At 54.2% G+C, this 22050-nt stretch overlaps 1 protein-coding gene across 1 annotated transcript in view; it reads right to left on the bottom strand.

The window, feature by feature from the left end:
* ENTPD2 (ectonucleoside triphosphate diphosphohydrolase 2) overlaps positions 1 to 18428 on the bottom strand; it is a 45760-nt gene extending 27332 nt beyond the window's left edge. The window contains exon 1 of the mRNA XM_084650485.1: positions 17886 to 18428. Coding sequence (XP_084506611.1) covers positions 17886 to 18002 — 117 coding nt within the window. The 5' untranslated portion in view covers positions 18003 to 18428. The remainder of the gene's footprint in view (positions 1 to 17885) is intronic.
* Positions 18429 to 22050: the final 3622 nt, after the last annotated feature.

Consider the following 22050-nt stretch of genomic DNA (forward strand, 5'->3'; position numbering starts at 1 on the left):
ACAATGTTATTGTGGCTTTAAGTAGTGATTCAGGAAGTTGTACACAGGTACACTCACTAGGCAGGATGGGGATGAGAGGATTAGTCAGCGGACTCCCAACTGCCTTCTCCTAAATCAAAGATTCTGCAGTCGTGACACAGATAATTGTTTAATGATGTGTGAGCTAGCATAATCCAGCTCCCTGCCTTGAGCTATGCTCCCCTCCTTGGGAAAACAGGAGCAAAATGCAGCAAAAACTTACTTTAGCCATCAAAGTCCCCAGATCTAGGTCTGAATACACAGGGGGAGTAAGTCCATTGAGTGAATAGGAGCAATCTTTACCTAGAGCCAAATTCCATGGTCCTTAATCATGCAAATCTCTCCTTTAAATCTACAGAAGATTTGCTGCACTAAAGACTAAAGGATTTAGCCCAGAGTAGAACTGCCTGGTCAGAGTATCTGATTGGCGAGACCTCAGCTACGGGGTGTGCAGTTGCTGGTTTAAATGACAGATCAGCTCTTGATGCCTCATCAAAGCCACTGTGAGATTAGACAGTCTTTGTAGGTCTGTCCAAGAGAGCTTCCATTCAGATAAATGCAAGGCACTTCACAGAATAGGTTTCCTTGGTCCCAACGCCCTTTCCCACAAGTGCCCTGTGTGTAAGGATTTTGCTCGAGGCATTCATGGCCAGGATCTCTCCATCTGGGGCTTTGATGTCTTACAAGCATACCTGGAAGGGGGTTCTTTTACAAGAACAATGCTCTGTGCTTCTGGGACAGCCACAGAGAAAACTGCAAACAGACAGGGATGTGTCAGAGGGCACGTGTAGAGGTGGGGGTGGGGCAGGCTGGAGAAGGCCCGGATGGGTAGAGCTGGGCGAAATTTTTCAGCGAAAATCTTTTTTTCAGGGGGAAAAAAAAAAAAAAAAATGCAGGTTCGACTATATTGACACTCCCAAGAACTCGTGGCAGTTTGCCGAATTGCTTCGGTAAAAAACCATGACCCGAAAAAGACACTGGGAAAAAAAATCAAAATGTTTCATTTTTATATGTTCAAAACATTTTGGGTTTTTTTTTATATTTCCTTCTGTTTTATTAAAAAAAAATGTTTAAAATGCTCATGCTCACAGTGAAACGTTCGCTGGGGGAGGATGAAGAGCTTTGTTCAGCCATAAATAAATATAACTTGCAATTTTTCCAGAATCGTCAGCAAACTGGAAACTCCAGGGTTGGCCTGGCTCTCTTGCTTGGTTTGGTCCGGCAACCTATGAACCTGCACCAGCACGAGGAGCCGAGCACTCACGGGGCTGGCATGGGTCAGCCACCTTTGAGAAGTGGCATGCCAAGTCTTCATTAGTTTAAGGTTTCGCCTGCCAGTAATACATTTTACATTTACAGGGCCCCCCCGACAGAACCCTGGGCCGGCTGCGGGCTGAGCGGGGCTGGCAGACAGAACCCTAGACCAGCAGCCCGCTGAGCCGCTCAGCCCATAGCCGGTCTGGGGTTCTGTCCACCGGCCCCTGCCAACTGGGGTCCTGGCGGCCGGCGCCGGCCCTGCCCAGCCCGCAGATGGTCTGGGGTTCCGTCCATCCAGGCCGGCAGCAGGCTGAGCAGGGCCAGCGGCCAGGACCCTGGCTGGCAGCAGAGTGCCACGAAAAATCAGCTCGCATGCCGGCTTTGGCACTCATGCCACAGGTTGCTGACCCCTGCACTAGGTCATAGTAAGTACTTAACCTGCCTGGCCAAGCCATCAGGCAGAGCAGTGTGAGGGTGGCGGGGACCGGAGGGGAGAGAGAAGTAAAGCTGTGTGAAAAGTTGGTGAAGCGGCCAGAAGATGGGCCATGGGGACGGGAAAATCTGAGGAGCAGCACCTGGGGTGAAAAAAGAAGTGAGACACAAAGGAGAGGGCAGCAGAGAATGCAGAGAGCAGCGGGGAGTGGAGGTGGGAAAGAAATGAGAACCGGTTAGCGAGAGCCACAGGACAGGGAAAACAGCTCTATAGCAGGTTGGAAAAGATGTGTGGGAGTCCTCAGGGTGCAGTAGCCAGGGGTGCTCCGGGTCTGTGCTGGGATGCACTGACAAGTGTGCAGGGAAGCCAGCCAGCTCCTGCCTGTACTATACACCCTCCTGCTCTGCCAGTGCAGGAAGATACCTTGCAGAACTCTGAGGGCTAAGATAAAACCCCAGCACAGGGATCAAAGAGCACGGCCCGTGGGCCGAGCTGAGGCGAGTCAGAGCTGGGGTACACACTGCGTGAGCTACTCAAAGGGGCTTCACCGCCTCAGCCTCCTCTCCCAACCTGCCCCAGGACAGAGCCTTGACTGGAGAAAGTGATGCACAAGAACGAACCACAATGCCAGCACAGCTGATATTAATAGATGAAATCCCAGCCCCTGTCTCCGCCTGTTTATAGACTGCTTCCCTGGAGTTACAGAGCACAGACACATAGCCCAGTCCTACTGTAAACAGTGCCCCAAGGATCTCCATTTCCTAGCCATTCCCGCCGTAGAGCTCACATCAGCCAGCAGCCCAGAACCAGCCTCTCCCCTCATCGCACACCGCAGGGAAGGAGAATGGTGTTTAGCATTTCCCAGCAGGCTGCCATGTGTGGCGATGTGGAAGGAGCACTCCTATCTCCCATCAGCCGGCCACCCAGCCTTAAAACACAGATCAAAGCCACCTGCCTAGGGTCTCCATCCTGGAACGGCTGTATTGGCGGAATTATTCCAAGTTCTGCTAGCCAAGGTGCTGTCCCCATGTCTGCTTTGTGAAATACACCGTGCAGGACACAGTTTGCACCCAGGCAAACAGGCAAGATCAAACGGGGGTTATAATACAGCAGGAGAGGACATCAAGAGCAATGTGGCGCCCAGACACAGCACATCTGCAATGGAGATGGGACAGTAGGACAGGACAGATGTAACCAGCAGCATTCCCCTTAACTCCTGTGCCACTAGGATTCAGGCCAGTAACCACTGAATGGCAGGCAGTTACAGCCACACTACCTTCTGTGCAAGGTGAGCCGTATTCCCCAAATTGCCAGCTTGGCATACCTTATTGCTCACCTGCCACAATGCCTGGCACCCAGTTCCACTGCAAGGCCTTGGTCTTGATTGTCAAGTCCCGCGGTAGCGCAGGACCCAGCCACACCAGATATTGCAACTCCTATCTATGACCCTCTGAGACAGCTGCATCCTTCGGGGTGCAGTTTCGGGTGATACTCACGAGAATCAAAGGTGGGATGCTTTCAGAGGAAAGTGCCAGCTGTAGAATGAGCTTCTGGAGCAGCTAAGCTGGGACTTAAAACCACCGATTTGCTGTAACCTTCCAGCCATAATCCACCCCAGGGATGGAGACAGTAACCCTAAGGGAGACAGGCATGTACTGTGGGGGATGGGCATAGTAGAGATAAACATACAGATCTGGAGGGCAGCTGCCAGGTTTGAGGTCCAGCTACAGAAAGAGCCCTCTGGAGAGGAAAACGAACCAAATATGTACAGATCTCCGTCCCTGCTGGCAAACTGTACCCAACTGGACTGATGAATAGGGCCCCTGCCGGGCAGCAAGACAAGTACAGTGGGTTAGTGCATTAGGCTTTCCCCTCTGGAAACCTGGTGAGGTCATGAGTGAAACCTAGTTAGGATGCCCCATTTTAAGAGACTAACAGATGGCCCAAGAGTCTCCTCTCAGAAACCTAGAACCAGAATGTCAGGGGCGTCACAGCAAGAGGCCAAGGCAGAGCGGTGGGGAGGGGGTTTAATAATGAGGTCTGACTTGCCTGCATGCATTGCTGGAGTCTTTTATCGAGCTATGGGGCCCTACAAACATTAACCTGCACAGCGCCCCGTTGGACCAGGGATGAGTTCTCCCCAAGTTCCAGGTGGGGAAACTGAGGCACGGAGAAGGGAAATGACTTGCGAGTTTGCGGTAGAGCCAGGTCTAGTCCCCAGGTTTCCTGATGCTCCGTCCTGGGCATAGGGCTCCCTCCCATCTCATTCACTCGGGATCAATTCTCTGGGGGAGCTGGGGTGGTGGCAAGAGGCATAATGACAAGGCTGAAGGAGGAAGATGTCCAGGCTGGGATTCCTGCTTCCTAATGACCTGCCAGCAGCACGTCCCAGCCATAGGGAACGGAGCCTGCAGGGCAGATTCACACACAAACCCACAAGGCTGGTCCTAATACTGAGGACTCTATAGGACTCCTAGACTAGGCATCCTTCAGACCAGTTCCTGAGTCTCAGAAGGACCACAAGGGAGCTTGTCCTGAGAGCGAGGGTCGGGATCCCAGTGCAGCACACGCTGAAGCATGTCACCGATGAGCAAACAATCAGAGGTTACTAGACTGTTGCAAGCCTCACCTCACCCCTGCAGAGAGAGGGGAAATGAAATCAACTGATAGATCCAGCAGAGCTAAATTTAAACTTGGTCAAACCCAGGGCCAGTGTCTTGGTTTTCCACTCAGCAACTTCCATATTTGGGGGGTTCAAAGGTGCTTCCGGTAGCTGGTGTTCTGTTAACTCTTCGCTGTCCTAGGCTGAATCGTTCCTCTCCCATGAAGTGGCTGGGTTTACATGAACCCAGCATCCCCAAGGACACCTTTGCGTGGGCAGAGACAGTTAATAAAAGGCCAGATACCCACTGGGGGCTCTGAGCTCACCAAACTCACTTGTGACCTAATCAGGATTTGAACCCATCACCTTGGAGCTCAAGAAGAGTACACTAGCCACATTCTTCTACTTCCACCCCAGTGAGGCCAACTGCTGATGCTGTAGGATGGAGGCTTTGCTGTTGAGCCGCTGGGCACACCGGCAAAGAGCTTTATGGAGACCCATTTGCTCTCTCATTGGCTAGTGCTTGGTGATGGCCTTTCCCATCAGACGCTGGCAGAACAGGTTCCCAACACCGTCTGCTGCCCCCAGGCAAGCCCGCCAGCCTCTCATTGCACAAACATGCTTTAAGCTGGAGTTCTGCTCCCCCAATTGTGTACATGTCGGGGGCACACAGACCATCTGATGGCTGCCCCCATCTCCGCCTGGCCTGAAGATCAGAGCAGATTAAGGGCCTAGATACCCGGTGCGAGTCACTTAGACAGAAATCAGGCACCTGTCCCTCAGCCAGTGCAGGCCCAAATGCGGGGTGCAGCGTGTGACCCCAAATGAGGGATGCACAAGCATTATTTGGGCAGGAATTTTAAAAATGCCGTGGGATTCCTTCCTGCAGGGTAACCGGCGCTCTGTGACCTCCCTGGCAGGACTGAAGTTAAGCAAACTGGCATTGAGAGCCACAGTTTTAAACAGGAATGGTAATTAACCATTGCAACATGGGACATTCTCCTTTCAATGAAGCCTGGCTGTCTAGCTCAGAGTTACACTGCAGCGCAGACACAAGCTGTTTGGGTCAATGCGGGTGTCACGGGGCGACAGTCTGGGCCCTGGAAGTCTCGTATGGGTCCTGTCTGGCCTTATGAATGATGAATTCTTCATTTCTGATGTGAACAATTGTCAATAACCGATGAGAAGGGGAGACACTGGGAATTTGGGGATGAAACGTGAGTGACGTCCCTAGAGAAGAGGGACATTTGAGAGACAGGCTTGCAGCCCTGACCCCACGTATCCACACTCCCTCGCTCAGCCCCACCAGGCTGTTGGGGGGCTGCTGTAGGCAGCAGGTTGACGCTTGAGGGTCTTCAGAATGGAGCTGTCTAAGCACTTACACTGTGATCACCACCAGAGCACCTCAGCACCTAATAAAACCATCACCACCGGCCAGCGGAGCTGGAACAATTCGTATAGTCGGGGTGCTGAGAGCCATCGAACCAAACTGGAAACCCTGTGTATGATGGAAACTAATTCAAGCCAGGGGGTGTGGCAACACCCTAGTTCCAAAACCTATGCCATCACCACTGAGAGGCTCACACGTAGTCTAGTTTCCTCTCTCCACCCTGAAATCTGTCCCCTCCACCTTCACCGTCCCCCCCTCACCAGGGTCTTTGCTGCGGCCAAGCTGAAGTAGGGAGATTTCCACTTTCCTCTGGAAGGGGCAAAACCCCTGATCATTCTCAGCTCTAACAGAAGGCATCGGCGCCGACTCCGTGGGTGCTCCGGGGCTGGAGCACCCACAGGGAAAAATTGGTGGGTGCTCTGCACCCACCAGCAGCTCCCCGCCCCACCCCAGCTCACCTCCGCCTCTGCTCCGCCTCCTCCCCTGAGCGCGCCGCTGGGTCCTGCTTCTCCCCCATCCCTCCCAGCGCTTGCGCTGCGAAACACCTGTTTCACACGGCAAGCCTGGGAGGGAGGGAGGAGGAAGGGGAATGCGATGCACTTGTGGGAGGAGGCGGAGCCGGGGCGGGGATTTGGGGAGGGTTCCAATAGGGGCAGGGAGGGGTGGAGCTGGGGCAGGGCGGGGTGGGGGGGCGCAAGAACCCACCGGTGCTGACAAAAGTTGGCACCTGTGACAGAAGGGAGTTCCCTAGCCTAAGCCTGACTGCTGAGGAAGCTCTGGTCAGATCCTCATCCCTCACCAGGTTGCCTGTGTGTCACTCCAGGGCACGGTGACAATTGGAGGCCTTTCAGTTTGACGTTTAGTGTTTCAGACACTTAAGAGCCAGTGCATCATTTAACTTTGGACAAGCTCCATGTCTCAGTCCAGGCCCAAGGTTGGACACAGCCCCATACCACACAGCAAACTCACAGCAGAAGGGCACAGGTTGGATAGGCATGGAGAATGAACTCTCCTGCCGTCTCACTGTTGGGGCAACCTGGAGGGGAGGAGACAGGCGTTGCTGCTGTCCACCCTGCACCTTCTCTGCTCTTCCTGGGGTGCTGTACCTTTCCCAGGGCTAAGTCCATTTTTACACAAGCTCTTCTACCAGTTGGCCCTGAATGCCCGTCAGCTGGTGGGAGAAAGTGTTATGTCTCCAGTAGGAATACGAAGACAGAATTCAAATCAGGTTAAGCTCTGACCTAGTTTTTCTTTAATAAGCCGCTTTCTCCTGCAACATTGTCCTTTGATTCCCTGCTTGTGTGTGTCAGTGGGCCCAGCTCTGAGGCCAGTTCACAAACACATCAGCTCAGAGATTTCCCTCCCCCACCTTCCTCTTTCACTCCATGGTTTAATCATGCCTACCCTGATGCTGAGGTCCCATGGAACAGGACCATGATGCACCCACACGTCTTTCCAGGGTGGCTGTCCAGGGTATGCTTGCTCGGAGTTGGGGGCTGGGTACTTTTCAATAGCATAGCGACACTCTTGACTTCCCAACCACATTGGGGCGAGACCATCGTAGGGGGCCCAGCCCACCAAGATCTCACAGCAGGAGGTGCAGAACACCTGGGGCGGCTGCTGTGCGTACATAGGGCCTGAGCGTGCCGACGCTCTGCTTCCAGCGATGCTGTGCCAAGTCTCCAGTAGGGCATCAAGCAGGAGATGGCAGTGTAACGCCAACAGGAGGGGATGGGTGGAGAGTCACTCTCATGAGGTGTCTACAGGGGGCCAAGGAGCCAGCAACAACAAAGGCCAGCCGGGGTACTGTTCTACTAAGGCTTGAACTGTTCAATGACTGCAGTCGAGGTCAATCACAAAGATAAAAGGATGATGAAGAGCGAAGTCAGGGTGAAATGTCAGCGGTGGGAAAATGCTGGGCATGGGGTCGGGTCAGCCCTGACACACATTAGGGCATCCCTGAGCTCTGCCCAACTTGCACCCAGATGACAATGGCCCCTGTAGGCCTCACACCACTGGGGAATAGCTGGGGCAGGGGAATGCCTTGGCCATGCCCTCTTCTGCCCCCTGCACCAGGGGTACTCCGAGAGTAGTGGGTTCAGTCCTGACTAGGGTTTCCAACTGTCTAACCACACAAGCCCAATCACCCTGGCCCCACTCCCTGCCCTGCCCCTTCCCTGAGGCCCTGTCCTGCTCACTCCATCCCTCCTCCCTCCATCTCTCGCTCTCCTCCCACCCTCACTCACTTTCACTGGGTTGGGACAGGGGTTGGGGTGTAGGAGGGGGTGCGGGCTCTTGTAGGGAGTTTGGGTGCAGGAGGGGGCTTAGGGCTGGGGATTGGAGTGCAGGAGGGGGTGCGGGCTCTTGTAGGGAGTTTGGGTGCAGGAGGGGGTGTGGGCTCTGGCCAGGAGGCACTTACCTCAGGCAGCTCCCGGGCAGTGGGGCAGCGGGGCTAAGGCAGGCTCCCTACCTGTCCTGGCCCTGCGCCGCTCTCAGAAGTGGCTAGGCTGAGGCACGGCCCCTGGGGGGCGATCAGGGAAGCGCTGCCCACACCCGCAGATACTGTCCCCGCAGCTCCCACTGGCTGTAGTTCCCGGCCAATGGAAGCTGCGGATTCTGCTCTGGGGGTGGGGGCAGCACACGGAGTCCCCCTGATCCCACCCCCATGGACCGCAGGGACACGCCAGCCGCTTCTGGGAGCAGTGCGGGGCCAGGGCAGGTAGGGAACCTGCTTTAGCCCCACTGGACTTTCAGCGCCTAAAATCTCCCAGTTTGGCTTCAGTAGCCTCCAGGAGATAGAGTCCGATTCCAGGAGACTCCTGGTGAAACCAGGAGGGCTGGCTACCCTAGTCCCAACGCACAACTCCCTGCTATCCCAGTCCTGGACTCCCCCACTCCAGCTCTGCCGGTGCCCCTGAATCCCGACCTGCAGCCCCTGCAAACCCAGTCCTGGGCTCCCTTCCCCCGCCTCCCCAGCTCTGATGGTGCCTCTCAATCCCAACCCACAGCTCCCTGCTCTCCGAGCCCTCAGCACCCCCACTCACAGCCCTGCTGGTGCCCCTCAATCCCAACCCGCTATCCCAGCCCTGGATGCCCCTACCCCCAGCTCTACTGGTGCCCCTTAATCCTGCTGACTCATTGTGCCTGGATCTAGCTAGAATGATCCCCCTCACTCACAGAGCACCATGATCACCCCAAGATTAAAGGCGGGGAAGGGGCATAAGATTTAACCTGTAAAGAAGCCAGGCAAGAGTAGTCTGTGTCTGAGGTTAACAAGGCCCACCTTCTCCCCCTCCCCCCACCCCAGACTCACAAACACACACTGCACTCCTCAGAGAGTAATCCAGGGCACCCTCAGCCTCGGCTGCACCCCCAGCAAGTACCTATAGCAAACTCGCAGCAGACTGCACATTTGCATCAATAGTCCCTGCAATAATTATCAGTGCTTTACCATAGCACTTAGGAGCCCTCGTCACAGCCCAGGACCCCACGGTGCCGGGCGCTGTACATATATATTGGTAGTCCATCGCTGATGATATTGTCGCAATTCTCATATATGGCTACGCATATGATGCACAGAGTCGGCTGCACTGAGGGCATGGGAAATCTGTATCTACGATGTTTGATGATGCAGCTTTATGTCACCTTTCACGTGCAGCCTGGACATAATTTCGTTGCTCCCACTCAAACTTGTCACATGCTGATCCTGTCAGAGGCAGCCAGCGAGTCCTGTTTTGAGCCATTTGCTCAAGTTCTTTGGTATTGATGCCAACCCACTGGAGACTCCTCTTCAGATTATCTTTGAAGCGCTCATATGGATGACTCTTCTTTCTTTTGCCCTGATTCAGCTCCCCAAACAAGATCTACCTAAGTTGTGCTCTCAGTAACATTTCCTCAATGCTGGTTGTGTTTGTTCTCTCAAGGACCTTAATATCGGTCACTCTGTCCTACCAGCGAATGCTCATTATTGAGCGGAGGGAGCATATGTGAAATTGCTCAAGCTGTTTACTGTGACATCTATAAAGAGTCCACGTCTCAGATCCATACAGGAGAGATGTTAGAACCACTGCACTTTAGATCTTCAATTCGGTGGAGAGACAGATGTTGTGTTGGTTAAGAACTTTTGTTCGAAGTCAGCCGAGGACCTGGCTGGCTTTACTAATTCTGGAGATTTCCTGATCAAGGGAACTGTCACTTGAGACGGTGCTGCCCAAATACTTGAACTGATCCACATTTTTCAGGTCTGTGCCTTGGATGAAGATGGCTGGCACTGGGGCATTGGAATGAGGTGCTGGTTGGAACAAGACCTCGGTCTTCCCGAGACTGATGGTGAGGCCAAAGAGCTGGGATGCTTCAGAAAATCTATCAGCGATGACCAGAAGGTCGTCTTGTCTATGGGCCATCAAGGCACAGTCATCTGCAAAAAGTGCCTCAACAAGAAGCCTCTCCAGTGTCTTGGTCTTAGGATCGAGTCTTTGAAGATCAAAGAGGGAGCAAAGACAGTCCCTGCTCCAGAGAGCTGACAGTCATTCCAGTGCAGATTCCAGCTTTGCCCTGCCCTGCCAGCCTTATTAAGGGCTCACTTGGGCCAGACACTGGTTCTTTTTCATTTAAGTTCACCAGATGTTTTCTGTGAAGGACTCTGCTTTGGGGCTCACTCTCCCTTTGGTCTGCCAGGACCTGGGGCTGTGAACCTCACAGACCCATCCATTCTCATAGAGATGTGAGGAGCAGGAAGATTGATGGGGTGGGGATATGGTAGCTATGTGGATAGGCTATTGTGACTGATGGGTTCTGGCTGTGGGAAGGATCAGTTCTATTGTTCAAGGGAAGTTCCGTAGTGGCCAGGTGTTCAGAAGAGCACAAAGCCCCCATGTACAGCTGAGATCAGATTTCCAAAAGAGCTCAGAGTGCTTGGTGCAGGTTGGGTGCTGCTGAGCCCTGGAAAATCCCTCCCTGAGCTCTTCTGAAAAGCCAGCCCTAAGGCTATGTCTACATTTGCAGAGACAGTGAGCCGGTGAAAGAAAAGCACTGGTTTGTGTACTCACCCACTTCCACAGGCGTCAGAGAGCGTTCACATTTGCAGCACTTCCATCCCCGATGAGAGCAGCGCACTAAGGGCAGCTATCCCACAGTGCAGCTCTCTCTATTTTGACGATAGGCCTTGGGGGAAGGGGGCGTGTGATCATGGGGCATCCTGGGTCCCTGCAAAGCCTCCTCCCCCAAATACTGATCAGCTCCAGTACCTCAGCATAGCTCCAAGCAGGGGATCGTTTGCTCACGGAGCAGCCATTGTCACCTGGCCAGATGATATGTGAGCACTTGCCAAGACAACAGGCAGGGGAGTTTCAAAGTTCCCAGGGCTTTACAGGGGAAGTGGGGGACGTTTGTTTACCTGGCTGCTGGCCAGAGTGGTCACCTAGGCACTGTGGGATACCCTCAGGAGGCTAAAGGCTCTGTAAACAGGAAGAATGTGTCTTCCCTTGCACATCACTGCAAAAACAACAGTAACAGTGTGTGCCTCTCATGGAAGTGATTTTCTTTCTGCAGTGAAACTTCTGAGTTTCACCACAAAAAGTTATTGGCAAGTGCAGACGCTCCCACGGTATTTGCGCAAAAAAGGGACTTTTTCCGCTTTAAATGGCAAATGTAGACACGCCTTAAGTCCCTCCTGTTTTTTTCATTTTGTCTGAGCAACTGGATCCAGGATGGTTGCTTAACACTGCCATTAATTAGGAATGTCTAATTACAGCGCGCCTTCGAAAGAGTACAGAAAGTTTAACTTGCCATTTGCAATACTCCTTTCACTTTGAGTCAAGGTTGCCTGACTGTAAGGCAAGCCATAAAAGGCAAGGAGATAAGCAGTTCCATCATTCCATATCTAATCTATGCTCCAATCATCAATTCCCCTTTCACAACCTCACCTATCTCCTTCCTGCCACCTGCAGCCAACATTCCTCCACCCTCACCCTAAGCAGCTGACAAGCAGCCCGGCACTCAGGCCTCTGCCCTGCTGCCAGCCTATTTGTGAATGACAACGTTACAATGCCCTCCATTGATAACACTCTGCCCTTAGGTAGCACTTGCCCCCGATGATCTCAAAGCGCTCTCACAGAGCACAAGTACATCCACTACACAGTGGGAAATTGAGGCACAGAGTGGGGAAGTGACCTTATCCAAAGTCACATGCAGGCAGCAGAGGGGTGTCCTGCCTCCCAGTGCTGTATTCTAACCACTAGACCACACTCCCACCCACAAATGTAAGCTGTACACTGAGGGTATGGCTCACCACGATGGCACAGGAGGGGTTCTGCCATCAACATAGGAATCCACCTCCCGGAGGGGTGGTAGCTAGCTCGATGGGAGAATTCTCCTGTTGACCAAGCGCTGTGTACATCGGGAGTTCGGTCAGCTTAACTGCATTGCTCAGGGGTGTGAAAAATTCACATCTCGGAGCGATGTAGATGTGCCAGTGTAGGAATTCCTGGGGCTATGCACGCACAGCACTGGAATACTCAACCACAGCAAGGTTTCTGCATGACACACGGGACGTTTCAGAGCTTCTTTTCCTGTGTCACTTAGCAGCCTCCTCCAGGACCAGCCCAGCTCAGCTGTCCCAGTGGAAACATCAGCCTTAGCCAGCTGGCTGCCAGCTTCCCTTCCCCTCTGCAAAGGGCAGGTAAAAGGCACCAGGCAGCAGCTGGAGGGTGCAGACAGGAACAGATTTCCATGGTGGAAGGGGCCCAACCCTTGCTGCTTGTGGAAGATGGACTCTCCCCATCACTGACCCAGTGCCGCATTTGGGCGCAGCTCTCCTTAGCACCGTGCCAGGCCGTCACTGAGCAGCAGTGGGGAAAGCCCAGAGAGACGCAGGGCCTGTTGTTGCAGCTTCCCTCACGAACCACACTGGAGAGGCGGCAAATGCTGCGCTAATAGGGGCGCGAAGCTCCTGCACGGCTAGCAGAGGAACCCCAATTTCTGCGGATGGGACCCAAGCACTGCTCCTGGGAAAGGGCAGCAGGGCTCAGAGCGCTGAGGTTTGGGGGCGCGCGGTCGATTCCCGCTGCAGTGTGGTGACGGGGGGAGGCTGAGGGACACAGAGCCCCTGAGGCTCGGCCAAAGAGACTCATGGAGGCACTGCAGCCTCTGAAGCAGCTGGTAACACGCAGGGTGAAATCTCCAGGCAAAGGGAAAGTGCCGCTTGACCCAGAAGCCAGGAAACTGAGGCTAGCATCCTTGTTGATGGCTTGATACCGTCACTGCAGACTCAGCCCAGGGCACAGCATGTCCCACAGAGCCGCCAGGCCTGGCCGCTTGAAAAAGGAGCAGATGTGGAGGATTTCAACAGGTTCGGCTGAGTTTCCTGGCATTCTCTCGATCTCTTAGTGCTTCCCTGGCCAGCACCCAGAGCATTGGCTGAGCAAGGTAAGCTGAGCATTGGCACTGCCGGCTAGATTGCTGCAAAGTTCATCTCTGGGCTCCCTGCCACATGCAGCTCTCTCCTTCCTTCCCCCGACCTCCCGCCTTAAGTTTGTCCGAAGTGGAGTTGGGATGATGAGACACATGGTCCCTCATGCCAAATGCTGGGTCCAACCTGCACCTTCGCCTCCCAGGGGCACAGGATCCAGAGAGACCAAGGTCAGAGCCATTTCCCCAGGCTAATTCTCTCTTGGGCTGTTCCAGTTCTCACCACTTCATAGCATAACTCAGCATACCGCTAGGGGCCAGCCCTAGCTCAGGGAGACACACGCATCCCAGAGCTTGCATATTTATACCTGCCTCTGGAAATTTCCACATGCATCCGACGAAGTGCGTATTCACCCATGAAAGCTCATGCTCCAATACGTCTGTTAGTCTATAAGGTGCCACAGGACTCTTTGCCGCTATCCCAGAGCTTGGCTCCCATGCCTCCTCACCTCTGTTGCCTTCTCTTCCAGCCTGAAACTCTGCTTGGAATTCAGCTGCCACAAATAGTAACCCTAAAAATATCCCAAACTGTGTTTATTTCCCTACCCAAGGGCCTGATCCAATGAGGAGTACCCTAGATTCTCTTGGGTGGGTGGTGGCTGCTCGTTACCTAGAAGAACTGAGTTCTAATGCCCCATGCCGTCTCCTTTTTTATTTTTTTTTCTCTACTAGAATTCTGTAGGTCTTCTCCAAGTGGCCTTATAAAAAACCAGGCCAGCTAGTTCTCTCTTAGCAACTCCAGGGAGAGCTCTTGGAATGACCCCGTGATAAATGAGCAGGGAGGAGAGCATGCATGGATTTCCAGAAGGGACTGTAGCAGGATGCTGGAAGGGCTCTGCTACAGTCCCTTCTGGAAATCCATGCATGCTCTCCTCCCTGCTCATTTATCACGGGGTCATTCCAAGAGCTCTCCCTGGAGTTGCTAAGAGAGAACTAGCTGGCCTGGTTTTTTATAAGGCCACTTGGAGAAGACCTACAGAATTCTAGTAGAGAAAAAAAAATAAAAAAGGAGACGGCATGGGGCATTAGAACTCAGTTCTTCTAGGTAACGAGCAGCCACCACCCACCCAAGAGAATCTAGGGTGCTCCTCATTGGATCAGGCCCTTGGGTAGGGAAATAAACACAGTTTGGGATATTTTTAGGGTTACTATTTGTGGCAGCTGAATTCCAAGCACAGTTTCAGGCTGGAAGAGAAGGCAACAGAGCTGGACATTTATGTAATTCCCACGTGACCTGCACTTTAATCCCATAGCTGCTGAGAACTCTCCAAATCTGCCAGTAAATTCAACTGGGCCGACACTAACAAGGGCCCAGCAGTAACAGGCAAAGCAAGTGACACAGAAGGTCCAGCCTGGAGACTGGAGCCAGGCTGATGGCTCAGGTTCACCATGTGCCAACCGCTCCTGACCAGCACCTTTAAAGGTTTCAAAAGCTGCCTTGAGGGGGCAGGCTAGAGAGGAGAATCGCTGGGAAATCACAGCAGGCTAGTGAGAGTCCAGCAGCCTCCAGCGGAAAGCCCTGGGGCTGCAGCCACGGAGCAGGGTTGGTGCTGGTGCAATTCCAGGGAGGATGCCCTGGAAAGCAGGCTCAGGATGCTCTTTATCCAGAGGATGGTGCAATGGACTAACTGCGCCCGTCCTGCCCAGGGAGGCAACTGCCAGGTTTTGCAATACGGTTCTCATAGCAAATTATCGCTCTCTGCACCAGTCAGGGAAATTGCTTGATGCTAGCTGGCAACAGACCCCGGGCCTGATGCAGCACTCCTGACTGATTTCAACGGGGGCAGAGCTCCAGTTTAGAAGGTAGGTTCAGACCCATACATGTGGTTCGTGGAGAAAAGCCTCAACTCACAGTAGTCTCCCCTGCGATAAAAAACCCAGTCTCAGCACCCAGTCAGCCGGCTCAGGCAGAGTAGATGTTTGGGCTTGGGCTGGAGTCTGGGCTCCAGGACCTCTTGAGGGGGAGGATCCCAGGTGCCAGCCCAAGCCTGAATGTCTACCCTGCAACTTTACAGCTGCGAGCCCCAGTCAGCTGACCTGGGCCAGCTGTGGCTGCAGTGGGTCTTCTATTGCAGTGTAAACGTACCCTTAAGGACTCCAATCTGGTGTCATTCATGCACATGAAACTCCCCTCACAGTCAATGGGAGCTGCACCGGAGTAAAGCAGCTGGGCCTTACTTAGTTAATGCAGCCTACTACTGTGGCCTCCTGGAGGCAGGGCTCATGCCTTGTAAAACAGGGCGAGCAACATCAGCAGGAATATCCCAGGAACTACCACCCACTTTAACAAGCTGGATAATTGCAGGGCTCTAGTTCCCATATTTACTGTCTTTCCTCTTTGCAGCAAGCTGGCAAGGAGCATTAAGAAACAAACATAATTTTGTTCCATGAGCCTGTGTCCACCTGCTGAAGACAGCCTGCGGCTGGGGCCAGGTGGAGTGGGCAGGCGTGTTCTGCATGCCCCCACCGCCCCACACATTGTATGGAGGCCCTGCTGTAAGGACCCTGCCGGGTTCCAGTTCCGCAGGGTTGGGGGGCAGGACAGAGAGAGCGGGCTGGGGGTAGAGGGAGGCAGATGAATGGGTTGGGCTCCTTCAGACTCTCCCTCCATTCCCAACGTCTGGGGCAAGCGCCATATCCAGCGGCAGCAGAGTCCTACAGAGCCCCACCCTGACTTTGGGGGATCATCCCACTTCTTCCACAGGGGGAGGGCAAGACAAAGCTCATGCTCCCTGCTGCCAACATTTCTTCTCTGTTCTAGGGCAGGGAGAACAGGACCATGCTTGTTCACTCCCTTTCCCCCACTTCTTTCCTAGGAAGGGGAGATTAGAGACTGGAACTGTCACCCTTTAAGGCTCCCCTGAGGTGGTGCAAGCCAGGTCAGCTGGGCCCAATCCTCCCCCCCCATACCTATCTAACTTCAGTCCTTTCCAATTTACATGGGGATAAGTGAGATCAGAATCAGGCCCGTTAACTTTGTTAAAGCTCCTAGAATATTCCATACACAGGTTTTATTGCCCAGCTGATCAGCCCTCACAGAAGACTTGGGGGAGGTTTTATCTAGCAGTAAGTCTGATTCAGGGAGTTTCTTCATTTCTTTTCCTTCTCTCTAGCCCTGTGTATTTATAAATGCTCTGTATCCCAGTAACCAAACACCCATACATGCTTCATCCTTTGAGCAGAGCAGCCCTGCCTGCTGTGCACAACTTGAGGGAAAAAAAGAAAAGGGGGCCTGTAGGAATCATAAAGCAAGAGAGGAACAAAGAGAGTTTATCATCTGTGCCTCTTACTGTCCAGTGGATCCTGATGTGCTTGTTCTATCCAGGGACAGCACAAAGCCTTGACTCTCAGTTTTGTTTTTCTAAAGCCCTGCTTTAGTCATCATGCCTCAAGGAAAGTGGAGCCCTTCCTAGAACAAGCATGACCTGGCATAGACCGGATCCTGCATTCCCTGGGCACTCTAATTCCCTTGGCTTTGGGAGGTGCACAAGGAAAGTAGGAGCAGGTCTGAAAAGCAAATTCATGATCCCCCAGCAACACCAAAACAACAGCAGTGCTCAGAAACTCAAAAGCCACTAACGCTGGGGAAACCTCAGGAAAAGTTCCCCAAAACCCTAGCTATAGAATAAAATATTGATCATTATTAATGCAGTTTGTTAAAGAGAAAAGGCCCCCAGTGAGGAATCAACTGCAGGAGACATTAGTCATTCAAAACTACATAAAGTACAGTGAATATAGGCCAGGTGTAAATCAGCATCTCTTCCTTTCGGTGGCATTAGCATGATTTACACCAGCTGAGACTCTGGCCCATTATGTGTTTGCACATGTCTGATGGGAGGCTGGATTGGTAAACACAAGCACCACGTTGTCAAAGGGGTAATAATGATGACTAGGAAATGACTAGTTCTAAAATCCACGGCTGGCAGTGTGCTACCCTTGCCTCTCTTAAGAGCTGTATGGATCTTAGTTATCAAATCTTCACAAAAGGCAACATAGTAAAATCAGTCTTGGGCGGGTCAAAAGTTTTCCAAGAAACCTGTTTTTTCAGGGAACATTGGGGTTTTCGACTAATACACATTTTTCACGGGCAGGATCTGCTTTCTGCGGAAAATTTAGATTTTTAATTGAAAAACTCAAAAATCCCCAACTCAAAAGATTTTGGCCAAAAAACATGACTCTGGGTGTGGGTCAAATTTTGGGAGAGGTTTCAGCTTCTTTTGAAAATTTTGCTGGGGGAAAAAAAATCAAAATTTTCTGCAGACATTTTTCTTTCAGACAGGGGCTGGCTCTGCCCAGGGGCTGGCGAAGTCCACAGGTCCCACTGGCTTCACCACAACAGTGGGCGCTCAGCTCGGGGACAAGCGAGCCCTGAGAGCTGCTCCTAGAGCGGAGAACTGCATCTCAACCCGCTACGGTTTTCCAGCCGTGTATTTTTTTGAATGAGAAAATAAAACTATTCGCAAGGAAGGGCGCTTGCAGGGACCGGCCCAGCAGCCCTGAGCTCAGCGTTACGCGGGGGCTCGCTGTCCTGCCAGGGAGCTGAGCCTCCGAGTTCACCCGGCTGCAGCGGGGGGGACAGGACGGCTCCTCGGCGCTGGGATCCCTGAGCCAGCATCTCGGGAGCTGCGGGCGCCCGGGCTCTGCCTGGCCCGGGGCTCCGGCTGTGCCTGGCTCCGGGCGCCCCTGTGCTCCCCACGCTCTGGGTGGCCCCCGCTCACCTTGAAGCCCGGCGGCTCCCGCAGGTCCTTGGTGGGCAAGCACAGTAGCAGGATGCCCACGATGCCGATCCCGCACAGCAGCAGCAGCAGCAGCACCGCGATCGCCTTCCTGGCCATGGTGTGCGGTCCCCGCAGGACTGGAGCCGGCTGGGCTGGGGCCGGGGCCGGGCCGGGGCCGGGGCGGCTGCATGAGCAGGCGGGGCTTCCTCCTGCTTCTTGGCGCGCTGCCCGGGCGCTGAGACGGGCCAGGAGCCGTGCGAGGGGGCGCAGGTGATGGGCCCGTGGCTCCTCCTCCCGCTGGGGCCGAGACACGGCGGCTGCCGGGGCGGCTGCTGCGCCGGGCCCTGCGCCCCGCGCCCCGGAGCTGGGGCCGGGCCAGGTGGGCGCCGGGCGCTCGCTCGCTCCCCTTTGGTCTCCCAGCTGCCCAGAGCAGGGCCCCGCGCCCCGCTGGGCTCTGCAGGCAGTGGGGGCGCTGCGCTGGGGCAGCCAGCCGCCCTTCTTGGCTCTCTCGTCCCAGGCTGAGCCTGCGTGGGGCAGCCGGGGGTTGGCCTCTGCAGCCGCCAGCCCCAGTTCCAGGCCCCCCCCCGGCTCTGCCTTCGCTGCAAACTTTAACCTGCCTTAAGAGCACCCCTTTGGGGGGAGGTCCACACAGCGCAGGAGCGAGCCCCCAGCCTAGGTGGCGAGATGTGGGGCAGGGGGCTTGTGTGGACAGCGCTTTGACTGTGGGTTGTGAAACCCAATCGTCCCCCCCTCCCCCGTCCTAGCCTCATTTCAAGCATTGTCTACGCAGCTCTTTTCCTTAGCGCAAGCCCCACTCGCCCAGCCTGGACTGGGAGGCTACTCCCACGCTTGCTCCAAAATGCTGTGTAGATAGCCCCTTGTTCGCAGTGTAGACACAGGGCGATCACACGTTGCCTGAGTACCAGCCATTCCAGTGCTGGCAAGGACACCGCAGGCCCACCCCTGCCAGTGTGACATGTATGCCAAGTAACCGGGGCAGCAGCGGGAGAGCAGCGTGCTCTTCACAATGGTGTACCCCCCTCTGATACCGGACAAAACCACCCCCAGTTTTGTCCCAGTACTGGACAGGGTACGACCCTCTCAAAAAGACTGTCCAGTTTAATAGCGGATGAGTGGCTTCCCTACCGAGACATACCCTGTGTGCTTCCTGCCCGACTTGGCAAGCCATGCACTGCGTTCTGCTAGGGTACCTCTACCGTGGAGCTGGACGTGTCATTTCCAGCTCAGGTATGTGTTCCCATGCTGGTTCTGACCCAGCTAGTTCTCTAGAAATAGACACATAGCCACCGCAGCCAACTGGAGAGGTTAGTAGCCACCCTGAGTATGTGCCTAGCGCCTTGGATGGGTGTGTTCTCGGATGGTGCTGGGGCTGCTACACTGCTGTTTTCAGTGCACTAGGGTTAGGGTTAGGACAGGGGTGGGCAAACTATGGCCCGCAGGCCGGATCCGGCCCATCAGGACTTTGGATCCGGCCTGCAGGATTGTCACCCCCTTGGCACCGCAGGGCCCGCGCCACTCCCGGAAGCAGCCGGCACCATGTCCCTGTGGCCCCTGGGGGTGCTGGGACAGAGGGCTCCGCGCTCTGCCCTTGCCTGCAGGCACCGCCCCCCGCAGCTCCCATTGGCCGGGAACGGGGAACTGCAGCCAATGGGAGCTTCAGGGGAGGTACACGCAGGCTGGGGCAGCGCGCCAAGCCCTCTGCCCCCTCTCCCCCAGGGGCTATAGGGACGTGGTGCTGCTTCCGGGAGCAGTGTGGGGCCAGGGCAGGCAGGCAGGGAGAGCGCCGCTGTCACCCCAGAGCTGCTCAAGGTAAGTGACGCGGGCCGGAGCCCGCAACCCGAACCCCTCCTGCACCCCAACCCCCTTCCCTGAGCACCCTGCTGCACTCCTCGTGCACCTCAACCCCCTGCCCTGAGCCCCCAACCTCCTGCCACACCCCTCCTGCACCCCAACCCCCTGCCCTAGGCCCCCTACTGCACTCCACACCCCGCCCTGCACCCCTGCCCTGCACCCCCTCCTGCACCCCAACCTCCTGCCCAGAGCCCCTTCCTGCACACCGCACCCCCTCCCACACCCCAACCCCCTTCCCAAGCCCTACATTCATGGCCCTGCATGCAATTTCCCCACCCAGATGTGGCCCCTCGGTCCAAAAAGTTTGCCCACCCCTGGGTTAGAGTGTATGTCACCCAAGCTGGGAATGACATTTCTAGTTCCAGTGACTACTTACCATCTGACAAATGTGGGGTTGGAGTTACCCCTTCCGCACCCGCTTGAGAAGGGATTCTACACTATCCTACACTAATGGACTGGAGTGGGCGAAGGTGCCTGCCCAGGGGGTAGCAGGGCCACCCCTTTCTGAGCATGGGGTCAGTTTCCAGAGGGGTAGGACCGAAGGGATTGGTGGAGCCTTGCTTCAAACTTGAAGCTGGGAGAGGAAGACGGGGTGAACCTTTCCAACTGCCTTGTTCTATACACTCCCCCTGAGCTCTGGTATTGGCTTTCGGAGACAGGACACTGGGCTAGGTGGGCCATCGGTCTGACCCAATATGGCCATTCTTACCCCCTGTCCATTTCCTGGGTTCCACTGGCTGCTGAACAGCCCTAGCACTTGGGCTTTTAGAGCAGCGCGGGTCAGTCAATTCACCTGTGCATCTGCTGTGAGCCTCCCGGGAGGGGTCCACTGCCAGGCAGCACAAGGTGAACCTCATGGGGTGGCAATGCTGGGGCCTCAAAAGGCAGAGCCATCCCTAGGAACAGGTCACCAGTGTGGCTGCACCCGCAGGGCCCCATCTTCACCCCCGTGCCGCGTCAGAGGTGGGTGCACGGCATTGATTTTGAGGCAGCAGGGAGGAGTGAGGGTGCAGGCTACTGAGCCCTGGCGAGCATCAGGGGAGGAGACAGAAGTACCCGGCCTGGGAGACACCTAGAAAGAGGTGAGTTAAGGAAGGGTCTATAAGACTATAAGAACGGCCATCCTGGGTCAGACTAATCCATCTAGCCCAGGATCCTGTCTTCCAATAGTGACCAGTGCCAGGTGCCCCAGAGGGAATGAACAGAACAGGGAATCATCAAGTGATCCACCCCTGTTGCCGATTCCCAGCTTCTGGCAAACAGAGGCAAGGGACACCATCGCTGCCCATCCTGGCTAATAGCCATTGATGGACCTATCCTCCATGAATGCATCGAGTTCTTTTTTGAACCCTGTTATAGTCTTGGCCTTCACAACATCTGCACCTCTATGCCTCTGTAGGTCCAGGCTGGATGGGATTGGGGGTCCACAGGCCCATAGGTTTTTGATCCATGTGTAAGGTCTGAGGCCGTACTCTGCAGCCACATTAGGACAGTAGCAGCTATGAGCAGAAAGTCATATACTCAGGTTCCCTCTAAATTAGACCAAAATAATGAAATATTGAGCTGTTAAGAAGGCACTCCTGCCCTAATAGTACCCGCCATCACCAGATAAAGAAATAGATCTTAAGATATTTAAAGAAAATTTTGTTTGATAACCCCAGATGACCTGATCCTGACTGACCACCAGGAAAAGTTTGTCTGCCTTATTGGGAGTACTCAGCGTTGTATGCTTAGCATGAGTATTCTGTTCTGGTAACTGTTAATAAATAGATGTTAAGGATATTATTGGGTAAGGCTCTTTCACTGGTAAAAGGCCCTGCAGATGTGTAGAACATTATGCACTGAGCACTAGAAATTGGGTATGGGTGGTGCTGAGCCCTAGGAAGGGTAGGTGCATTTCGCCTAGAGCACTAGGAACTGGGAAAGGGGCAGGGATGCCTAAATTAACCAGGTTACGCCATGAGCCCACAGAAGGGTAAAGGTAGGGTGCCCTTGAGTGTGTGGATAACACATGGGTAAGGGGTCCCGTGTCAAAGAATGCCAGAATCTGCTACAGGGAAGGAGGAAACAGGAGATACAAGCCACAATCGAGGACAGAGGACGTACTGGTTAAAAACCAACCTGGTCAGGTGGGGAAGTGAAAGGCAGCTATGGAAAATTTAAAAAAAAAAAAAGACAACAAATAGAATGGAGAAGTGGATAGTAACTGATATAAATCAGAAGCGTGGGGAAAAAAGATGATATAGTCATATTACATGATGATGATGACATTCCATTCCAATCATAACTTAGG

This window comes from Lepidochelys olivacea, assembly GCF_965140295.1.
Source record: "Lepidochelys olivacea isolate rLepOli2 genome assembly, chromosome: 16".
Lineage (NCBI taxonomy): Eukaryota > Metazoa > Chordata > Testudines > Cheloniidae > Lepidochelys > Lepidochelys olivacea.